Genomic DNA, 23,298 nt, shown 5'->3' with positions numbered 1-23,298 from the left:
AAAGTAAGGAAAGTGGCTGGCGCTCCTCTCAGGCTTAGTGCAGAACTCTAAAGGTTTTGCACAAACTCTACCAACACAACTGCTTTATGACCGTGACCAGCTTGTCCATGTGCTCGAGGGACAGAGTAGCAGCAACTCCAAGAAGAGCAGGTTTAGCAGAAACTCTGCACAGAGAAGAACAACGGCAGGAAGATAAGCTGCCCCAGTCCTCTGAGCTGTTGGGAGAGAAAGAAAAATGCCCAGGACACAAAATCCTCTGCTTCTGGAAAGAGAGAGAGGGAGAGGCGGAGAAGGGGGAGGAGAATCCCGAACAGACCCACCTCAACAGCACCTCCCAGGAAGCAGGAGGCAGAGGGACAATGGATCCTCACTTGTAAAGACGTTCAAATGTGACAATGAATTTAATATTTAAAAACATAAAGTATTTACCATAAAAGACTGAACAGGTTTTTGTAAATGAATATTGATCCATAGGCTTTTAACAAAATTACTAATAAAGTAATGAGTGAATGAGTTTAAAAACAAAGAAATTGAAGTGAAAGAATGCAAGAAAATATTTGCAAATCGTACATGGGATATGATGGTTTCACGGTAGAATAAATAAAGAACAGGTATAAATGTGCAATCAAAGAATAACCTATGTTTAAAGGAGGTCAAGGACCCCGGCACAGTCCTGGGCGTCTGTAACCCCAGGCATCCAAGACACGAGAGTCCCAAGTTTGCAGCCAGCCTGGGCAACTGTCTCAAAACAAAAATAAATAAATACATGTAAAGGCTGGGGGTGTAGCTCAGAGGTACAGCGCCCCTCAGATCAATTCCCAGCAGTGAAAGAGAAGGGGGAGGGCAAAGGGCTTGCAAGGCCTGTCTCTAGAGACGTTCCAGTGACCAGTAAGCACATGACAAGATGCTCAGTGTCATCAGTCACTAAGGAAGCAAATCAAAATCACAATGACACCTCACCCCACACCTTCCTATATTCCCCAGGGACTCTGAAGAGCTGCAGTCACAGTGGAGAGCACTTGGGCACTTCCTGCCAGAGCCAGGCAGAAGCCCATCCACCCAGCACTCCCACGGCTGGGCACATGCCCACGGGATGGGAAACAGGGACTCCAATAGCTCCCTGCAGGCTAAGGCTCGCCACACCATCCTTCACAACAGGCAGGTGTGGAAACAACCCGTGTCCATCAACAGAGAAATACATAAAAAACATGGCTCACAAATATGTTGGATTATTGATAGGCCATGAAAAATAAAGTTCTGATGCACATTACAACCTGAGTAACCAGAAAACATGATTAAACAAGAAGCAAAGTGGTATGTGGTTGTATAATTTCATTTATATGAAATACGCAAATTAATGGAGACAGGCAATAGATTCAAGGTACCTGGGGTAGGGGGTCCTGAAATGTGATTGCTTAATTTTTAGGATTTTAGTGCAGGTGATGAAAAGATTTTGAAAATAGTAGGTGTTGTTATATATTTGAATGGAATCATGGCATGTATTTGTTCAGTTAAAAGGGTTAATAGAGCACATTTTTGTAATAAATATTTCACAATAAAAATCTTCAGAAAAGATGTATAAGACACACCCACTCTGCTCAGATAATGTGTGTGTGTGTGTGTGACTGTGTGTATATATATTTGTGTGTGTGTGTGTGTGTGTGAAAAAGAGAGAGAGAGAGAGAGAGAGAGAGAGAGAGAGAGAGAGAGAGAGAGAGAGAGAGAGAGAGGTGAGGGACTAGGGATTGTCCTCAGGGACACTCTACCACTGTATTACATTTAATTTTTTATTTTTATACAAGTTCTCACCATGTTGCCTGGGCTGGCCTCAAACTTGCAATCCTCCTGCCTCAGCCTCCCGAACAGCTGGGATGAGAGGCTGTGTCATGTATCTGGCCAGATAATCTCCATAATACTCACACGACAAACCCGCAGGCCCTTTGGGCTAAGACCCAAGAATTTAAACACAAGAAACAAACCAGCCAACTGGAGATCCAGCTCACAAAGCAAGTAGTTTCACCCTAAAGCCTCAAGAGACACTTCCGGAGGCCCTTCCTTTGAAGGCTCAGGAACAGACAGCCCCTCCTGAGGCTGCCCATCCCCTGGTGCACAGTTCTCCCTACTCTGGAGCAGGAGTCCCCAGGACAGCTCCCGTCCTCCCTCTAGACTCACCTACACTGGACAGAGTCAGGCAGCCTGGGGACCCAAGGTGAACAGGACTCACTCTGCACACTGTAGGTCAGAGCCACCTGTGCCCAAGGTCAGAACCAGCTTGCACCATTTGGACACTGGACTGGCCATGGATATCTTGTGACCACCAGGGGGCGACATGGGACTCACAGTCTATACTTGGCAGATTGATTCTGACACTCTAACCAGGCTTTGGCTCAGGAGGTGGAAATGTGGCCTGATTTCCATCCCAATAGACTGCAGGGTGCCTCCCACGAACCTGTTCGGCTCCCACACCCCACTGCTTCCTGGGCCTGTGAGGACCCTGAGCTGGCAGAGGTCTCTGAGCAAGCCCTGCACCCAGACATCACCCATGGGGAAAGTCAGGGTGACCACAGGAGAATCACTAGGTAGAGGACAGAGGCCACCCAAGGAAGGCATGGGCAGGCCTGAGCCACAGCTGCACCAAAAAATGAAGAGGGAGGGTCTCCCTAAAATCTCTCCCTGAGGACCAAGGAGCCCACGGTCACCTATCTCCACTACCACAGTCCTCCCCTCCCAGGACACAAAAGGTCTGAAGTCCTGAGATAGCCACTCAGAGGCCAGGCTGGAGACACCAGGACAGAGAGCAGGTCCCCTCACAAGCCATCACTCAGTGGGCCCCTTTCTAAGAAACTGGGGCTCTCTGTCCCCTTCCTGCTGGGAGGAAATCCACCTTCCTAGAGCATTTGAGAACATGGGGAAAAAAGAGGGCTAACCTGGGATTCTATACCATAAAGGGGAATATGCCCAGGGTGAGGGGACCCCAGGGGCTCCCTGGGTGGTGCTGAAAGCCCTGAGGCCAGGACACAGCTGAGGCCAGTGCTGGGTGAGCCACTTCTCTCAGGGGACAGCGTCCGCACCTGCCTTGCTCCTCAGGGTGTGGCATGGGGTAGTGAAACCCAACAGGGAAAGCAGAAGGGACAGGAGCAGGACTGAGAGGGAGGGGACAGAGAGGTTCCTCCACAGAGACCCCGCCCCCAGCCCACGTGACCCAGGAAAGTGCTCCTGCCCTGGGAGGAGGCTGAGCTCAGAGAGGAGCAGGGCAGCAGGGCTGACTGGCCTGGACCTCGGCTTCCCAGCGGGTCTGCAGTGAAGCTCCTTCCACAGAGGGGACAGAGCAGCAGGGACCATGCAGCCCCCCTCAGCCTGTCCCTGCAGAGGGGGCATCCCCTGGCAGTGGGTCCTGCTGGCAGGTAAGAGGGACAGTTCCCTGAGGAGGGTGGGAGGTGGAGCACAGTCCTGCTGGTGCCTCCTGGGGAGGACAGGACCCTCACAGGGGACACAGGGCTTCACTGAGAACCCGATGGGAACAGAACACAGAAGAGAAGCTCACCAACAGGAAACTCTCAGTGACCTGGAGCTGATGAGGGGGATGGAAAGCTCAGGGGTTCTCTTCCCCAAGTTACTCACCAGGGGCCATTATATTATGAAAATTGGTGTGAACAGCTCTGTCAGGGCCACTCTCCAAACAGAAAGGCAAGTGGACACTGTCTGCAGCCACCAGCCTCAGACATTGGCACACAGACACCTGGACGCTCAGGGCAGGGACACTGCTTCACTCACCCACAGGAGGCTGAGCCTGGTCCAGGCCCTGGGCCACAACAAGGGTCAGACTAGTCTCTGCCTCCTGGAGCTTCCTCTCTAGAGGGCAGGAGGCCAGGCCACAGGGAGATCTGCAGGTGAGGCCAGGTGCTGTGTAGATCCAGGAGGGCAGAGAGCAGGGGAATGTCCACAGGGAAGACCTGGGGGCTGTAAGGAGGTGGTCAGGGGAGGCGGGTGCCCAGGTGCCCTGGGTGTGAGCAGGGATCTGAGGGCCCTGAGGGGCCAGCCTCGCAGACACCTGGGGAAAGGTGTTCCTAGGAGAGGATGACAGGTTCCAAGGTAGTGAAGGAATGAAGGTCAGGCTGCTGGCCTTGACCCAGGGACAACCATGCACACCCCTCACACACCCCCGAGGCTTAGAAATGAGGACTCCTGCTGGGCCTGGGCCCCATCTTTCCACTCAGTACGGGGGCCCAGTATTGATGGATTTCTCTCTCTTCCCTCCAGTCTCATTGCTAACCTTCTGGAACCCGCACCCCACTGCCCAGCTCACTGTTGAACCAGTGCCTTTCGATGCTGCTGAAGGGAGAGACGTTCTTCTACTTGTCCACAATGTGTCGGGGAACACTGTAGGCTACTCCTGGTACAGAGGGCAAATAACACACCGCAGCCGACTAATTGTATCCTACTCGAATCTCACACACGCAGCTACCCAAGGCCCTGCATTCAGTGGTAGTGAGACAATATACCCAAATGGGACCCTGCTGTTCGTGAATGTGACAAAGGGGGACATAGGATTCTACACCCTACAAGCCACAACTGCTGATTTTGTTAGTAAGGCAGCAACTGGAGAGTTCCGTGTACATGGTGAGTGATGCCCAGCCCTCTGGGTGTTGGAGGGTCAACTCCACTGCACACACAGGACCCCAAGAACTGGTCTGCCTCCCTCCTCCTGTGCATTATGTCCCCACAGTGGAGTTGGAGCACTTACTGCAGGACACACGCAGTGCAGACAGACTTCAGAAGATCCGAGTCCTCTGTTTGAATCCACTGGCAGAGAGCAGGGTGGTCTGGTGGGAGACTCGGCCCAGGCAGAACAGTCTCAGCCCAGCCCCTGTGTCTTTCCCAGGTGCATGGCCCTGAGAAAGACCCTGCAGGACTGAGTCAGACCTGGCCTGAGGGCCCTGGAGTCCACACAGAGAAGGTCAGCCCCAGGATGCCCCTGCTTGAGACCTCTGTCCCAGGGTCCTGGCTCCAGGTGACCCTGAGGACATGTGGCCAGGGTTGGAGTTTGGCTTCCTGTTGAGGGCTGCTGGGGAGCAATGATTTACTGGCCACCTGATCTGGTAGCTCCTGGAGGTGGTCACCAGCCAGGAACAGTCCCAGGAGCCACATCTGGGCAAGGGCACCTGGGCATCTCCTTCTCCCAGGACTAGGTGTGGTGAGCACAGAGGGACAGGGGCCTCAGGCCAAGTCAGGTGCCCTGATGGACTTCTATGAGGCTCCACAGGAAGGTCCATGTCCCCAAGGGGAGGAACAGAGGAAAGAGATGCCCCTGGAGCTCCTGGTCCTCCCGGGACCTGCCCAGGGCGCTCTCACTGGGAGGCAGAGCAGAGTAGGGGCTTTTTCTTTGGGGGCAGCTCCTCTAAACCAAGGTCAGGTTACTGTGAGTATTTCAAGGTTAATTTATAGACAACATGACAAACATATCCAATAAAGGGAAACTGAGGCACAGGGAACACAGTTGCTGAATCAGGTCACACAGACCATGGGTGGCAGGTCAGTGGTGCATGTCACTCTGCAGGCAGAGCCTGTCCTCTGCATACTGAGGGCCTATTAGGCATCTATGGACCAGAGACCAGTCATTGGCTCAGGGCACTGGCAGCTGGAGGGGACAGTCTGCTCTAGGAGTGAGAGCAAATGGAGGATAATCAATTTTTACTCTGGAACCAAATTACCAGCCTCAACAGAATGTCCAGGCCTCCCCCTCCCACAGCTGGTCCACGCCCTCCCTCATTGAACTTGAAGTCTCCTGTTTCCTGGTGTGTTGGGTGTCACTCCCTCTGTAGCATAAGGTGTTTCTTTTTTTCTTTTCAGGGGGAGTAAGGGGAATGGGGGTACTAAGGATTGAACTCAGGGGAACTCGACCACTGAGCCCCATCCCCAGCCCTATTTTGTATTTTATTTGGAGACAGGGTCTCACTGAGCTGCTTTAGCCTGACCATTGCTGAGGCTGGCTTTGAACTCATTATCCTCCTGTCTCATCCTCCTGAGCCCCTGAGATTACAGGTGTGCGCCACCAGCCCAGCCCTCTGGAGCATAAGGAACAGGACTTTTCTTTCTCACGCCCCACCAGAGCCTGCAGCCAGGACAGGGCCCAATGTGTGGCCAACTCTCAATGGTATTGGGATAAGGGGGGGAGGATCATGAATGAATGACCCTGGACCTCTTCAGAGCCTGGAACCTGCATGTGCAATCCCAGGGGGTTCTGCCACCTGTTCCCTGTCCCTCCTGGAGGCTGAGGCTCTTGCTCCATCCCACCAACCACCTCTCCTGAGGCCACCCAGGAGCCACATCACAGGATGCCCTTGGGGTAGCGGGGCTGTGGAGGGTCTTCAGTGAGGCCCTGGGTCAGTTCTGAGGTGGCCATGAGGCTCTTGGACCTGGGGCTTTAAGTCCCTGTACCCCCACTGCTCCCTGCCATGGAGATTCTGGCTGTCTTGCTCCTGCCTGTCCGTCCTCTCCCTCCTTCTCATTCAGGCAGGACTGGCCCTGCCCTGCACAATGAGCCATGCCCTTCCCTCCTGCACTAATGGCCATCTGTCCTGTCCACTTCCTGCTAAAACCTGGGGCCAGGCCCCTCTTGGCCATAGTAAAGGGCACAGAAACAGTCGAGGCAGGTGCCCGTGTCAAGCTGCATCAGGGACAATGTCCCCGACTGTGAAGGAGGCCCCACTGTGTCCCTTCCAGGGCTCTTTCCTTCCATGACAATGACATGTGAAATAGGCCAGGACACAGGCCTGAGCATCTCCCCCATCTACTCTCTGCACTGACTCAGCGAGGGGGACAGAGGCAGGACAGGGCGGCAAGCCCCTAGGTCCCAGGCTCCTTACACCCAGATGACTGGTGGCTCCATCCTGGTCCCTAAGTGGGGCTCACGCTCCTCAGTGACGCCCAGGACCTTCCCCAAGGGGGAGCTGGACTGAACGGTGCTGTCTCAGGGGCTGTCTATTCCATATGTGCCTGTGTCCCCATGAGGACACCATCACCACAAGGGAGGTCTGTCCCCACATGGTGTGATGCTCCAGCCACGGTCACTTACATTAGGCTCTAGGCTCCGATATGGATCAATTTGATGATCTCACTGCACTTCCTGGGTGAAAAGAACAGGAAGAAGGCATTCCACAGGCCTGTGTCAGGTGCTTCCCCACTTTGCTGAGTCTCCACAGCAATTGGGAACATAGACTTCTAGATTGATTAACATGATCAATAATACTTCTCTGAGTTTGGTGTTGTGCCTCATTTTACATAACAGAGACCCTCAGATGTCCCCTCTGACCACTCAGTCCTCCACCAGGACCCACAGGTCTCTCCTTACTCAGGAGGCTGCTGGTTTCAAACTGACTTTAGCATCTGCCTTGGGTCATAATGTGACCCCTCAGGACTTCAGAGCTCAGTCTAAGACACTGTGCTCCTTAGAGAAATATTTCTTTCAGAAAGGAGTCTTAGATCCTGGGTATTAAAACTATTTTCCCATATGGGAAAACTTTACCATTCTCCATTTCTACCCCAGGTCTGCCACACACAAGCCCACGACGGCTGTATTTGCAGCAGGGTCCTGGTCCCCTCTTCCACCTCTTAGTGCTGATGTGTTAGGAACCATCCACTGGTCTCTCAGGACCATTCCACATGCCTCACCTGCTCTCTGCAGGGGGAGAAGGGACGTAAAGACCAAGGACAGGAACATGATTCTGCTCTAAACCTTGTCTGTCCCCCTCACCCTAGAGCATTCTTTGGACTCATGCTTTGCCTTTCAGGTGCCACTGGCTCTTGTCAGTCACCAGGAAACACCTGAGCAGAACTGTCCCCCTCGTGGCACCAGCGTGACCACCAAACTGAATGCCCCCTGGTCTCCGAGCATGGGATTTCGGTTAACACACCCCATTCTCACATCAGGCTGTGGGGTCTTCTTGGGGTGTAGGCATAATGGGGTGTCCCATCATGGCCCACTTCTAGGATGGCCTTGAGAACCAAAGGCTCAGAGGACACACACGTGGGCTGAGCCCTGGAGTCCATGCAGCTGGAGGGACTCTGGGTCTCAAGGCCAGCCAGGGCCAGTGAGGACCAGGAGAGACACGGGGTTGCTAACTCCCAGTCCTGGGTCTGTCCAGGACCAAACTCTGCAATTAAGTGCACCTGTGAGAAACTCTGTGCTTCTCCCACACACAGCCCAGGGGGCCCCTTCTGATCCCTCAGATCCTCCTGCATCTGCCCAGGGTACCCACTCTGCCTGGTTCTTCAGGACTCAGGTTGGTGGGAGGTGAGAGGCCAGCTCAGGTGGAAAGACACCTTTGTGGGGATCACAGGGCAATCATCTGTTGTCTGCACAGAGAAATTACCCAAACCCAACATCACAATCAACAACTCCCAACCCATGGAGGGTGAGGACTCTCTAGCATTAACGTGTGAACCTGAGATTAATTATGCGACCTACCTGTGGAAGATAAAGAGTCAGACGATCTCAGATGGTGACAGGCTGAAGCTGTCCAACAACAACAGTACATTTACTATATTCAGTGTCACAAGGGATGACACAGGACCCTATGAGTGTGAAACCCAGAACCCAGTGAGTGCCAGCCACAGTGACCCACTCACCCTGAGTATTTCCTGTGAGTAACTTCTATTCCTCCATTACCCTGGCTGTGAACTCAAACACACAGGGCCAGAGGCTGGGCCACTTAGTCCCTCTTGAGTCCAAGTATACAGACCATCTCTCCTGGGCACCTGGACTGGCTGTGACATTTGCCCCAGGCACATCCAGGCAGGCCCAGCCTTGGGCCATGAATAGGAGGAGAGGGCTTGTGGTTCCCTGGGGAGGCCTGGGGTCAGCCACCTGGGACAGAGAAGCAGGGGAATGTCACAGACTAATTTCAGTGAACAAAGGGGTTTGGTTGAGACTTTCTGTGAGTGTGTATTTTGCTGGGATTTGAACCCAGGGCCTCATGCATGCTGGGCAGGTGCTGTACTACTGTACTTCCCAGCCTAGTTGCGATTTTTAAAAAAAACAAGGTTGTGACATGGATCAGTAGTTATATTGTGGTCTTCTACCATCTAGGATCTTCCCTTCTTTCTGATGACATTACATGTGGCTTTATTCTGTTTGCTCCAGATGGTCCGGATGCCCCCATCATAAATCCCCCAGACTCACATTTCCGTCCAGGGACAAATCTCAACCTCTCCTGCCACGCAGACTCTAACCCGCCTGCACAGTTCTCTTGGTCTATCAATGGGAGGCCCCTGGAATCCACACAAGAGCTCTCAGTCCCCAAACTCTCTACAACTAATAGCGGATTCTATGTGTGTGTGGCCCATAACTCTGTCACTAACCTCAATAGGACCACAACCAAGAACATTACCATCTCAAGTTAGTGGACCCTGGAGCACAGTATCAAGTGCTGGGTGGAGCCTTGATTTTTCAGGAAACAACGTGGAAGAAGTTACTTCCTAGCCTCAGGCCCACTCCAGTCAGCCCCCTGATGCTTTTCCACAGGGCGTGTGGCCCAGCCCTCCCTCAGAGCCACCAACACAGAACCACACTCTGTGGCCCTGACCTGCCTCTCAGGTGGCCCTGGACTCTCCATCACGTGGATCCTCAACAGCCAGACTCTGCAGCTCACAGACAGGATGCAGCTGTCCCCGGACCACAGGACCCTCCACATAGACCCCGTCAGACAGGGGGATGCCTGGGAGTATCAGTGTGAGGCCTCCAACCCCGCCAGTTCCACCAGGAGTGACCGCTACAGACTGGCTGTGATCTCTGAGTGGCCCCGTCCCACCCAGTGCTTCCCTCACATATTCCACTGTCAAGGGCCATCATATGGCACCAGCCATGAGCTTGGGGTAGATGCCAGAGCCTGGAGAGAATGTGGTTGACTACCCAGAAATTAGGTGCCTTGATGTCACCTTGGTTCTGATCTGACCCGAGGCTAGGCCTGGGCTAGACAGTCTGTGAGGGCTGCCCACTGACACTGTCCTGAGATGGGAAGGAAGAAAAGAGGAAGAGGGGGTGGGGTGTGGCTCAGTGGTAGAGCACTTGCCCAGACTGTGTGAGAACCTGGGTTCAATTCTCAGCATCAAACAAACAAATGAATAAAATCAAGGTCCTTCAACATCTAAAAAATATATTAACATAAAAGAGAAGAGGAAGAGACCTTAACAGGAGCAGGAGCAGGATGTGGCCCAGCTGCATGTGGAGAGGGTCAGGCTAGAGCACATGCAGGATTCACAACCAAACGTGAAGAAATCGCCAGAAGCAGAGAGTCGGGAGGACATGGTGACGACGTGAAAAACTGCAATGGGACATGATGCCATTTCCTTCCACCCTCTGTGGGCCCCTGCAGGGCCCAGCTGGTTCCCCTGAAGACCTGACCTTCAGCCCCTTTCTCTTCTCTTTCAGCAGCAGAGAGGACCCCAGGCCTCCCTGTGGGGGCCGTCGCTGGCATCGTGACTGGGGTCCTGGTCGGGGTGGCTCTGGTGGCTGCTCTGGGGTGTTTCCTGCTCCACACAAGAACTGGAAGGTACCCAGGCTTCCCCCCCTGATCCCACCCAGGTGACCCCAGGCCTGAGGGAAGGAGGCCCGTCCTCAGACTCTGGCCTGACCCCCACCTCCCCACTTCCCCAGGACCCTCCCCTCACCCAGCCGCCCCCGTCCCTCACCAGCTGCTGGCCCTGGGCTGATTGCTCACCAGCTGCCTCCTCTGCACATTGGTCACCAGGACCTGTCCCCACAGCACTGGTGTCCCTCCCTAGACGAGTGTTCAACACGGCACCTCCTGCAGTATTTGCCCCACACCAGGAGAGGGCTGAAGCTCTGTGTATGAGGGGTCCTGTCCCAGGTCACTCAGGGCAAGGGCTGGGGCCTGAGAGGAAGGAGGGTCCACTCTGCACACCTCCTGTGTGACCCAAGGCCCCTGATGTGTGAGGTGGGATCCCAGGGCCCAGCCAGATAGTGTGTTCTGGAAAGTTCTTTGCCTCCTGGTCACATGGGTGGAGAGCACAAAAGGCCACTGTCACATTACCTCATCTCCTGGCCTGAGCAGAGGGTCCTCCACAGCAGGATCACCAATGGGGGTCGGGGATTGTCAAGATGCACGTGGTTCCCAGTGTCTTGCCTATGTGGTGACCCTGCTTCCCTGTCCCCAGGGCCTGGACCCTTTTACTCAGTCAAACTCTCCTGCTCTAATTCTTCCTCAATCCTCAGTCCCTTTTCTGGGTCCCTCAGCCAACGTTCTCCTGGGTCTGCACCTGGGAGGGCCCTTCACCTTGGCCCAGGGCAGCAGTGTCTTCATAAGGCCTTTCCTCCCCTCCCCTCCCCTGGGCCCCCTGGTACACAGACCTGATGGGGAGAGGAAGGTTTCACACCCTCCTTGGAAATGGGGTACCCTCCTCATCCCCTATCTGACCCCAGTCCATGACACTCATGAATAAGCCTGACCTTTCCTAGGGCCAGTGTCCAGCATGGTCTCAGAGACCACAGCACCCCAGCATCAAGACCCGGTAAGTGCCCCTTCAGCCTGAGGGTTGCTGGGAGCCCCTAGGCCTGTCCCACAGTGTCCACCCTTGCCCACAACCACACGTCCAGGGTTGAATGTTTACACTGGGGAGTCAAGGATCCCTGTCATCAAACACAACAGGGGACCCACCTGGCCAAGCCAGCCCAGACTTGTGGCATCTGGTCCCCTCAGGTTCCTTGGCTCCTTGGGCCACTACAAGGGCTACAGGGTCTCTCCCAGGACATGCTGTCCCCCTGACACTCTGAGAGTTGAGGACCCCTAACCCCTCCTGCAGAAGGGGTCCAGCCCTCCTCATGTCTGCTAACTCTTGTCTCTGTCCCCAGGCCAAGGTCCCTCTGACAGCTCCACCTCCCTGGTAAGTCCCCCAGGTATCTCTCCACAGGGAACTAGCTCTGCAGGCTCAGGGACACTGTGAACCCCCACACAGCACAGACACCCCCACTCATGTTGGACCAGGACAAGGTTAGCCTGGCCCTGGCCAGAGACTTGGCCACTCTCAGGGATAGGACCACCATCACTCTGTCCTCAGCCCACCCTGCTTCCTGCCATCTCAGGGGAGTCCTGGTGCAGACTGGGTGCTGGGAGCTTCTATCAGTGGCCCTGGGTTAATGATGGGGACCATAGTCTGGACAGAAACTGGGGTGTGTGTCCTGAAGTGGACGCTGGTGCTCAGGACCCAGAGCTGGTAACTCCTGAGAAGAAAGGGCTAAACATATACAGGGAGTAAGCTCTGGCCTGTCAGAGACCAGAACCTTCCAGGCACCACCCAGCACCTGCTCACTGGAGTCTCAGCCTTGATGACCCTCCCTTGGTGACCCTGATTTCCAATCTCCCTTCTTGCCAGGCCCCACCCCCTGGCCACAGCGCTGCTGTCCCCATCTACCAGGTGAGTGTGGGTGATGACCCTGGCCCACAGTCCAGGGCGACCCAAGAGATGCCCCTCCCCACACCTTCCTGATCTTGCCAGGAAACAGCAGCCAAAATGGGATCAGGGGGTGGTGAGCAGGGGACGGGGGGCCTGGGAACAGGAGCCTCTGAGCCCAGACAGACACAGGGACAGACAGTCCCAGGTGGGCCAGGGCCTAGGAGTTCATGGTCCTGGTTCAGAAGGGTCAGAGCCTCTTTGTTCTTTTTCAGGAATTACTAAACCCTGACCTGGACATCTACTGCCGGGCCGACCACAAGGCTGATGTGGATTCTTAGTTTCCAACACACGATGCTCCATGTGGGCTGAGGGAGGGTCCTGCTAGACCCCAGATGCTGGGTGATGGGACAGAGGTGGAGCCTGACCCTACTGGACTCTGGAACCTAGAGGGGGAGGGGTCCCTGGGGATTCTAGAGACACAGGCTGCCCTGGGCTCTCAATGGCCAGAACCAGGCTTCCTGTGCCCAGGAGCAGGGCCTCCAGGGAGAGGGAAGGGCCCCTGTGGGTCACCTGGAAAGGCGCTGAATAAAGACCCCTTCCCTCCTTCGCTCTTGGTTCCTGTGGGAACGTCTCTTGGCAGACACTCCCCTCAGGTTCCAGGTCAGCTCTCTCCTGTGTCACGCAGGGGAATGGTGGTCTCTAAGTTGTTCCCACAGGTTTCTCTTCCTGGGAGACAGGAGCTGGGAGGTGGGACCAGGGCAAATGTCGGGTCTGTCCACAGGGAAGGGTGAGGGTCCCAAGGCCCTGCAGCCAGCAGAGCACTCAGTGGCCCTCACGCTCCAGGGACCCATGGTGGCTGGCTCTGGCCAAGATTTCTTCTCCACCCAAAGGCCAGTACTCAGGACATCTTCACCTCTGCTGGGACAGGGACAGAGACTGTCAGAGTAATGAGGGGACAGGGCCAGACCCAGACTCAGGTCCTGAACAAGGGCCTCAGGCCCTGCCCGAGGCTCCAGCCCTGCCCTCCCATCACCTTCCACTCTGCCCTGCCTGGTCTCTCTGGGACCAGCCTCCTCTCCACACTCCAGCACCCAGGGCAGAGGCGCAGGGCTCTCCACATGGGGCTCTGCAGGCTCCATGGTGATGGGACAGAGGGTCTCCTCCTGACTGGGGCCCAGGATGTGCTCTACAGCCTCCTCCACACACCTGGCCACTGCCCTGCCTCCTTCCCTGAGGGCTGGGCGGGGACATTCTCATGTAGGTTCATGTGGATCAGGCCTCTACTCTCCTGGAAATTAGAGGTGAATTTAGTAAAGATGAGGGACACTCTGCTGATGCCTGAGAGTTGTCTGTCCTGAGATGAGAAGTAGGAGGCCATCCTCAGAGATTCCGCTGTGACTCAGCTCTAGTGAGGCTCCTCCTGCGTGAACATAGCATCAGGTCACACACGGTGACTTCTCTTTTCTTGGTTTCCTGGTGCAGCTGCCACAGACTGGCTCCCACACAGTGGCTCCGAACAGCAGATACCAAGGTGTCCTGAGCTGCATTCTTCTGGAGGCTCTAGCGGGTGTGCACAGCAACACAAGTCCCCTGAGACTCAGGCCACTGCTGCATCCTAAAAGCTCGTGGAACCTTTTCCCCCAGGTCCTGTCCTGGGAACCACAGCAGCTGGAGCTCCCCCTGAGCACCGCATCCTGCTCCCTGAACCACACACAAGACCCTGGGAAACTGTGTCAAGCCAAGCCCTCCAGGCAGTGTCATGCTCAGGCAGTGTCATGTCAGGCCCCACCCACCGCCAGGTTGCCCAGTGGAAGGGTCACCTGTGCACTCAGGGGAGCCTCCCTGATGTGGATGGGGTGGATTCCGCTTCACCTTCTGCATCTGTGCAGTCCCCAGGGTGCTCTGTACCCTGTCCCTGTGCCCAGTGTTTCTCCCTGGACACAGCCTCAGACCCTGATGGGGCAGATGAGGGGCTGACTCTCCAGCAGTCCTTCCCATTTTCCCCAGGTCAACCTGCTCAGCCCTGAGACCCTCCCTCTACAGGAGCCCTGTGCTCTGAGCTCCTGAACACCTGCCCCCACACATGCCAGCTTCAGGTCAGTGACAACCACCAGCTCTGACATGCACCCAAGGCAGGTGTCTGAGCAGACTCACCAGGTGGGACACCTGAGGCTTCAGCATGCAGGAGCACCCTAGTCCCTCTCCTCCCTCCCTGAGGGCAGCGGGCCCCACAGGGTGTCTGTGAAAGCAGCCCTGGGTCCTAAACACAGCTTCAGGTCCCTCCTGACCCTCTACAGGGAGAGGCACTGGGGCAGAAGCAGCCACTAGGAAATTTGACTGTCAAGGAAACACTCGGCTCCATCCCTCCTCATACCTGTGAAAGGTACAGACACATACACATACACCAAGGATGTGCACTATATCCTCCTAGATACACGTGGCCACTGATCTGACTTCTTCCCTGAAGGCTGGAAGGGTGACATTCTCAGAGAGGTTCACGTGGATCAGGCCACTACATTCCTGGAAATCATGTCCAAGTACTAAAGCTCAGGGACCTTCCAGGGATGCCTGAGAGTTGTCTGTCCTGAGATGAGAAGTAGGAAGAGACCCCAGGAGATTCCCCCGTGACTCAGCTCTAGTCTAGGCTCTAGGCTCCTCCTGCATGAACATAGTCTCAGGTCACATGCCGTAGTCTGGCTGGGTTAAATAACCGAGAGGTGACAAGCAACTTGAAGGTTGAATCGGGAACTCAGCAGGAACTGAGCAAGAACTCAAAGTAGCAGGCACACGAGATAGCAGGAGCCGCCTTATTGGGGGACAGCAGAGGCATATATACCAACTGATTACACACAGCATGACTCAATTAACATTATCTAGATACAGCAGTCAGCCAATAAGGAATCCTCATCATCTTAATGGCATTGCTTAACAAACCACTCCTCCTGGCAAAGTACCAGGCGCCATCTTGACTTGAATTCAGCCCTCAACGGTCACACACGGTGACTTCTCTAGCCTTGGTTTCCTGGTGCTGCTGCCACAGACTGGCTCCAACACAGTGGCTCAGAAAACAGAATCAAGGTGTCCTGAAGCTGCATTCTTCCGAAGCTCCAGCGTGTGCACAGGAACACAGTCCCCTGTGCCTCAGGTCACTGCTGCATCTTAAAACTTGATGGGAACTTTTAACTCACTTCTGGCCCCAGGGCCCATCCGGGAACCACACCAGCTGGAGCTCCCCCTGAGCACAGCATTCTGCTCCCTGAGCCACACGTGAGCCCCTGGGAACCTGAGCCAAGCAGAGTCCTCCAAGCCAGGTGTGTCACCCCGTCTTCCTCATTCCCATCTCGTCCCATCCACGTAGACAACTCTGCTCCTATAGAGCCAGCCCTGGCCCTCCAGGGACTCAGGTCCAGTCCCTGCAGTGTCACACTCACACCACCCAGGCTGCCCAGGGGAAGGGTCACCTGTAAGCTCAGGGGAGCCTCCCTGACTAGGATGGGGTGGAGTCCTCCTCACCTTCTCATCTGAGCAGTCCCCAGGGTCCTCTGTACCCTGTCCCTGCAGCCACTGTTTCTCCCTGGACACAGCCTCAGATCCTGACAGGCAGAGTTAAGGTGCTGTCTCTCCAGCAGTCCTTCCCATTCCTACCTTGTGACGATGCACAGGCCCTTGTGACCACCCCCCTCAACAGGTGACTGTGCTCTGGGCTCCTGAACACCTGCCCCCACACATGCCAGCTTCAGAATAGTGACACCCTCATCCATGGCAGGTGTCTGAGCAGACTCACCAGGTGGGACACCTGAGGCTCCAGCATGCAGCAGCACCCTGGTCCCTCTCCTCCCTCCCTGAGGGCAGCAGGCCCCACCAGATTTTTGTCCAGAGCACAGCTTCAGGTCACTCCTAACCCTGTCCAGGGACAGGCACTGAGGTAGCAGCCACTAGGAAATTCCACTGCCAAGGACACCCTCAGCCCATCCCTCCTCACACCTTTGAGAGGGGCAGACACATACAACACACCTGGCCTCACCATCCAGCATGAAGGCCACCCCCAGGCTACTTACCACCCCAGGCCAGCTGCAGCCTGAAGAGCGACCTCCTTGCTGCTCTCTCCCTGTGACAGCAGGTGCTGCTTTTGCCTGGGGCGCCCTCCACACCGTCAGGGAACCCAAACCTGCCTGTGCCCCACCTCAGCCAAAAATCCCCAGCCACTTGGTCCCTCCATCTTTGCTGAATCTCACAGAGAGGGGACAGCCCTCCTAGCCCCTCCCTGCTCACTGCCAGCCTTGGGTGCTCATCACGGGGTCTGCAGGGGTCACCTGTCTCAGGTTGGTCATTTGTGGGACCAGACAGACAGGAAAAGCCTCCCACATGCCTTCGACTCTCAGAAGGGAAAATGAACAGAAAACCACTCTACCCAAAAGTCTGAAGGCAAGGGCGTCCCAGGGATTCCTAAGAGTGCACCCTCTGGGTCATGATCTTCAGGAGACACCACCTTTGAAACCGTGAGTCAGATGGACCCTCCTGAGGCTGCCCATCCCCAGGTGCAAAGTTCTCCCGACTCTGAGCAGGAGTCCTCAGGTCAGCTCCTCTCCTCTCCCTGACTCACCATGCACCCATGTCAGGCACCCTGGGGACCCGCACTGAACAGGACCCACCCTGCAGCCTGTAGGTCAGAGCCACCTGTGCCCAGGGTCAGGGCCAGCTCTCATCATTGGGACCCTGGGCAGCATCACTGCTACAATCCCTGACACTGGCCGCAGGTCTCCTCATGACCTCCAGGGGGCTACATGGGACTCACAGCCAACACTCAGAGTAGTGATTCTTGGGGACAAGAGCATGGCTTTGGCTGGAGGTGGAGGGGGAGATGCCACCTGATTGCCACCTGGGCATCAATGGCCCCGTGGGCTCCCTCCCACAAGCTTCTGTTCCCACCGCTCCTTCCTGATCCTGGGAGAACCCTGCTAGGCCACGCGTCCTGGGTAGTCCCCTCCTTCCTGGTATCACCCATGGGGAAAGGCAGGTGACCACATGAGAACAATGCAGGCAGAGGACAGAGGCCCCCACAGGGACACGGGAGGCCTGAGCTAGGGCTCCAACAAATGGAGAGAGGAGCTCCCCTCAGACCTTTCCCCAGGGACAGAGAGCCCACGGTCACTGGTCCCCCCTGCCCCATCCTCCCTTCCCAGGAAATAGGTCCCATGCCCCTACGCCACGGGCCCTGGAGCTCTCCCTGAGACACCAGGGTCTGGGTCCCTGAGGCTTGGGTGGTGACACCAGAGATAGAGGTAGGTCCCTGGACCTGTCACACTTCAGTGGGACCCATTCCATTTCCAGAGTCACGCTGTCACCGTCCTGCTGGGAGGAAATCTCCCTCCCAGAGCACTTGAGAACATGGGGAAGATTCGGCACCAAACTGGGCTCTGGATCATAGAAGGAAATCATCTCACAGTATGGGGACCCCCAGGGTTGCCTGTGGGGTGCTGAAAGCCCTAATCTAGGACACAGCTGAGGCACATGCTGGGCTGAGCCAGTTCTCTCAGGGGACAGGGTCCCCATCAGCCTGGCTCTCCAGGTGTGGCGTGGGGCACTGAAAGGGAACTGGGAGGGGCTGAGCTGGGAGAGGAGCCGGGCAGCAGCACTGACTGGCCTGGCCCCGCTGCTTCCCAGCAGGTCTGAAGCTGAAGCCCCTTCCACAGAGGAGGACAGAGCCGAGCCCAGGGAACCCTCCAGCCAAGCCGCCAACACCACACCGCTCCCCGTGATCAGGACCTGCCTCTCGGATGACGCTGGAGTCTCCATCAGGTGGATCTTAAATACCAGACTCTGCAGCTCACAGAGACTGCAGCTGTCCCAGGACCATAGCACCCTCAGCATAGACCCCAGCAGACAGGAGGATGGCGGGGAGTAAAATGGGAGGTCCCCAACATGGTCAGTTCCAACAAGAGTGACACCTTCACTTCAGTTGGCAGTGATGCTTTGGGGAGCTCTTGACTGGGTGCTCTTTTGTAATCCCAGTGGTTCATGAGGCTGAGGCAGTAGGATCACAAGTTCAAGGCCATCCTCAGCAACTTAGCAAGACTGTAAGCAATCTAGTGAGACCTGTCTCAAAAGAAAAAGAGCTGGAGATGTTGCTCAGTGATTAAGCACCCATGGATTCAACACCTGGTACCAAAAAACAAACAAACAAACAAACAAAAACCTCTTAAATAAAACCTTGGGGAAGCCATTGTATAGGAGTTGGCTTCTATAATGAGCCCAAAAGAACAAACACAGATGGAGTCATTTGTACTCCCTGAAACTGATCAACAGAGCAGTCTACTCATGTAACAATGGCCGAGTGACTGTTGGTTACAGCCACGGAGCTTCAGTGGGTCACAGGTGTCAATCAGTCTGTCCTGGGCAGCCACCTGATTCAAACACAGCAAACCAGTCAGGCTCTGAACCTCCCTGCGGTCTCCACACCTCACTTCCTTTTCCCACCATAAACCATGCTGGGCCATGTGGCAGCCCTGGGTTCTTTGAAGCTGCTCTGTTCTGAGCACGGCCTGATTCCAGAAACAGGTTCAGAAGCCAGTTACTCTCTCTAACCAAATTTGTTGTAATTGTGTCTCTGGACAAACCTTAGAGCCAGCGCCAGACTCACTGATCACCATGAAGACTGGGCCTCAGTGCAGAGGTCAAGGACAGGGGCAGAGCCAAAGTCAGAGAAGGACAGCAGAGGACAAGGCCAGAGTCACAGGAGGGCTGGTGAGGGGCACCATGGTGGGGGGCAGAGCTTCCTGAGGAGACCTGGGCCTTGGAGAGGGCAGCTCCAGGGCCCCAGAGAGCCAGGCTCACATCCCTGACCACAGCCCACACATAGGAAGCCAGTGCCCAGGCCTTTTCTGGGGGTGACTCTGAGGTGACCTCAGGAATGTGGCACACAGCAGGTTCTCTACATACACTGTAGACAGAGGGGCCTCCAGAGGACACTCTTCTTGTGGCAGATCTGGACACAGCAGGACAACATGTGAGCCCTCTCTGGTGAGGCAGAGCTGACTCAGGTCACTCCCCTGCAGTCCACCCCATGCTCCTGTCTGGTGAGTGGAAATCCAAGGTCAGTGGCCAAGAGCGTGGATGTGCCATCTAACATGGACAGTGTTCCCAACAGGAAATGAACAGCGAACAAGAGTGGCCCAACCCACAACAGGAAACACCATTTATTACAAGTCCTGCTCTTTCTATTCTTGCTTTAATATACATCTCTTTAATGATGTTTAATCATAGCATTGAGGTTGACAGGGACATTCAAGGGGAACCTGTAGCTCCAAACCCCAAAATCTCAAAATCCCTTATTGGCCTGAGGCTACACATGTATGCAGGTGTGCTTGCTCGCTCTTGCGAGCCCTCTCTCTCTCTCTCTCTCTCTCTCTCTCTCTCTCTCTCTCTCCCTCTCCCTCTCCCTCTCCCTCCCCCCCCCCTCAGGATACCTGCAGGATCTTAGCACTAGGAGACATCAGGAGCACACAGCCAATGACAGGCACGATGCCCCTGGGCAGTCAGCTCACAGACTTCTGTGAGGACTGAGATGGGGGATGAGTTTTGGGTCTGCCAGGAGGCTGGGGCATCAGGGAGCTGGGATCAGGAGGCCCAGGCAGGAAGGAGCTCTATTCCTAGCAGAGAGCACAGCTGTCTGCAGCAGCTGCACATGCAGAGAGTCAGGGCCAGGCTGATGGTGCTCCCAGTACCAACCTGCATCAGAGTGTGGAATCTGAAGTCTGTGCTGTGCACTGAGGTTGACAGTGACATTCAGGGGAACCTAAAGCTCTAAACCCCCAAATCTAAGAAATAAGAAAAACCTCACATTTCCCATTAAATTCCCTGTTCCCACAGCACAAGCCACCTGCCATCTACACTAGCAAGTTCAGTCATTCCTGGGTCCCACCAACCTAGTCCCTGGCTCCCCAGCTCTGCTCAGCTGCTGCCACCTCCTGGGAACTCCTGATAATCAGGACTCAGGAGCCCCAGTGCAGGTCCTACAGCCCAACAGGAAGGACTCTGCCTTAAGTTGGCCCTTTGCCCTCGTGGGGCAGAGGTTTAATGACAGCCACTCTGAAGACCTGGGGGGTAGGAGAGAGGTGGGCAGTCACACAGAGCTTCTCAGTGAGATGGGGACAAAGTGCTGGTGTAGGACCCAGGGCCTCAGCTGTGAGGGTGGCTGTGGCTAGGAGCTCAGGAAGGGAACTGAGGAGCACAGAGGTGGGGAGTTCCTGAACATTTGCAGGGACAAGGCTGGATTCCCAGAGGACCACTCTGACCACTGTCAGCTGCAGCACTCAGAGCCTGGGCGCCTCCTGGCTGCCCACCAACCAAGAGCTCCCACCTCCATCTCCTAACTCACCTGCTTCCTCCACTGTCTGACTCTAGGGGAAGGTTCCACATCCTCCTCTGCCCTGCAAGGGGGTGGTGGGAAGCCCAGTTCCCTACAGACAACCAGCAATGGCCCCTACTGAGGTGAATGGGCAGGACTACCACGCCCAACTTCCTGATCCCCACTCAGGGGTGACAATGAGGACCAGAGCCCTCCTGCTCCCTCAGGGCCTGATAGGCTTCTGTGCCTGGTGACTGTCACATCCCTCCTGATTCTTCCAGTGAGGATACCTGGGAGGACCCATATCCCATTGTAGAAGGTCCAGTCTGGAATGTTCCACAGCAGCCCTGCTGACCCCTATTTACAAAAATCCCAGATGGCACAGCCTTTAGGGACACATGCTTGCAGACATTTCCCCCAGTCACATGGGCAGAGGCATCAGGTTCCTGAGTGTCCAGCCACTGAGTCTGACATTCCTCCTCCAAATGACCTAGGCTCTGGTGTTGGTTCTGGGTCACCAGTCCAGGTGCACAAACCTCCTACGTGAGGTTCTTCCCTGGGTCCCAGGTGCCTGTCCCAGGAGCTCCCTCTAGAGCAAATCTGCAGCTCCACCCAGGACTGGGGCTGGGACAGGGAAGAGAGTGCATGCCCTCTAGTTGACATTTCCTGCCAGGTGCCAACAGAGGCCCCCATAGAGGGCAGGTGAGGGCTGACCTTAGGCAAAGGGCACCTTCAAGGGATGAAACTGAAGATGCAATGGGAGGGAGCAGTGGTGGGGGAGGGGTGGTGAGGGATGGGAAGAAGCAGGTGGAAGGGAGGCTCTGGGGAGGTTGGGGAAGGGCGCAGAGCAGGGCTCCCCTCTCCTCTCCACTGACACTGGGGCTGGTCATCCTGTGGGGCTTATGCTGTGGGGTGTTGAGCACCATCTGGGATTCTTTTACTAAGTCCAGTGGGACCCCCTCCCCCAGCTGTGACAATCAACAGTGTCTACACCAACCTCCAGTAACAACTCAGCATTTGAAATCCTCCCCCTCTTGGCAGAAAAACTGAGTGTAAGAGGGCAGAGACTGATGTTTGTCACTACCAATCACTTGAAGTCCCTGGAGAAGACATGAGTCAAGGTATGGCCACACAGCTGCCTGAACCCCCACAGCACTGAGGGCTTCCCAAGGGTCTGTAGCCACACATCAGTGACACCTGCTTGGTCTGTGAATCATGGACTTGGGGAGCTCTGTGCACACCGGAAAGAGGAAGCCTGTGATCTGATTGTCAGCAGTACTTCCAACAAGCAGGATGCAGGAGAATAAATCCTTCCTTATAAAGACGTTCAAATGTGAAAATGAATTTATTTATTTATTTTTTAAAAACTTAAAAGAATTTACCATAAAAGACTGAACTTGTTTTTCTAAATGAGTATGGACCCATATGTTTTTTATCAAAATTACTTATAAACAAATAAGTGGCATGAGTTTAAAAGCAAGTGAAATGCCAGAAGAAAATATTTGCAAATATAGTTGTGATATAGATGTCATGTCTAGATTGTATAACAAATGGGTATAAACCTGCAACCAAAGAATAACCTAAATTTAGAATAGGTCAAGGACCCTGGCACAGTCCTATAATCACAGGAGTCAGATGCAAGATTCACAAGTTTGAAGCCAGCCTGAGCAACTGTCCCAAAACAAAAATAAATAAATACATGTAAAGGCTGGGGGTGTAGCTCAGAGGTACAGGACCCCTCAGATCAATCCCCAGTGGTGAAAGAGAAGGGGGAGGGCAAAGGGCTTGGAAGGCCTGTTACCAGAGATGTTCCAGTGGCCAATAAGCACATGACAAGACTCTCAGTGTCATCAGTCACTAAAGAAGCAATTCAAAATCACAATGACACCTCACCCCACACCTTCCTACATTCCCCAGGGACTCTGAAGAGCTGCAGTCACAGTGGAGAGCACTTGGGCACTTCCTGCAAGAGCCAGGCAGAAGCGCATCTTCCCAGCACTCCCACGGCTGGGCACGTGCCCACGGGATGGGAAACAGGGACTCCAATAGCTCCCCCAGGCTAAGGCTTGCCACACCATTCTTCACAACAGGCAGGTATGGAAACAACCCCGTGTCCATCAACAGAGGAATACATAAATAAACATGGCTCACAAATATGTTGGATTATTGATTGGCCATAAAAAATAAAGTTCTGATGCACATTACAACCTGAAGAAACCTGAAAACCTGATTCAACAAGAAGCAAATGGTATGTGGTTGTATAATTTCATTTATATGAAATATCTAGAATAGGCAAATTCATAGAGACAGAAAATAGATTCAAGGTTATCCAAGGCTAGAGAGTCCTGAGATGTGATACCTTAATGGTTAGAGTTTTAGTGGTGATGAAAAAATCCTGGAAATAGTAGTGGTAGTTATATATTTGAATGGAATCATGGCATGTATTTGCACATTTACAAAGGTTAATATAGCACATTTTTGTTATAAGTATTACACAATTAAAAGTTTTTAAGAAAGATGTATAAAATACACCCACTCTG

At 54.6% G+C, this 23,298-nt stretch overlaps 1 protein-coding gene across 1 annotated transcript in view; it reads left to right on the top strand.

Annotated features, from left to right (window-relative positions):
• The first annotated feature begins 3,276 nt into the window (after positions 1 to 3,276).
• The window catches only part of LOC144250288 (cell adhesion molecule CEACAM5-like), a 35,040-nt gene continuing 15,018 nt past the window's right edge, over positions 3,277 to 23,298 (top strand). The window contains 11 exon segments of the mRNA XM_077792801.1: positions 3,277 to 3,404; positions 4,261 to 4,620; positions 8,364 to 8,642; positions 9,143 to 9,397; positions 9,524 to 9,730; positions 10,430 to 10,550; positions 11,477 to 11,529; positions 11,870 to 11,901; positions 12,391 to 12,432; positions 12,684 to 12,737; positions 14,709 to 14,794. Coding sequence (XP_077648927.1) covers positions 3,341 to 3,404; positions 4,261 to 4,620; positions 8,364 to 8,642; positions 9,143 to 9,397; positions 9,524 to 9,730; positions 10,430 to 10,550; positions 11,477 to 11,529; positions 11,870 to 11,901; positions 12,391 to 12,432; positions 12,684 to 12,737; positions 14,709 to 14,794 — 1,553 coding nt within the window. The 5' untranslated portion in view covers positions 3,277 to 3,340.

Source organism: Urocitellus parryii, chromosome 15 (genome assembly GCF_045843805.1).
Source record: "Urocitellus parryii isolate mUroPar1 chromosome 15, mUroPar1.hap1, whole genome shotgun sequence".
In the NCBI taxonomy this organism is placed as follows: domain Eukaryota; kingdom Metazoa; phylum Chordata; class Mammalia; order Rodentia; family Sciuridae; genus Urocitellus; species Urocitellus parryii.
Note: the sequence above shows the minus strand (reverse complement) of the source record. Positions and strands in the feature narration are given on the sequence as shown.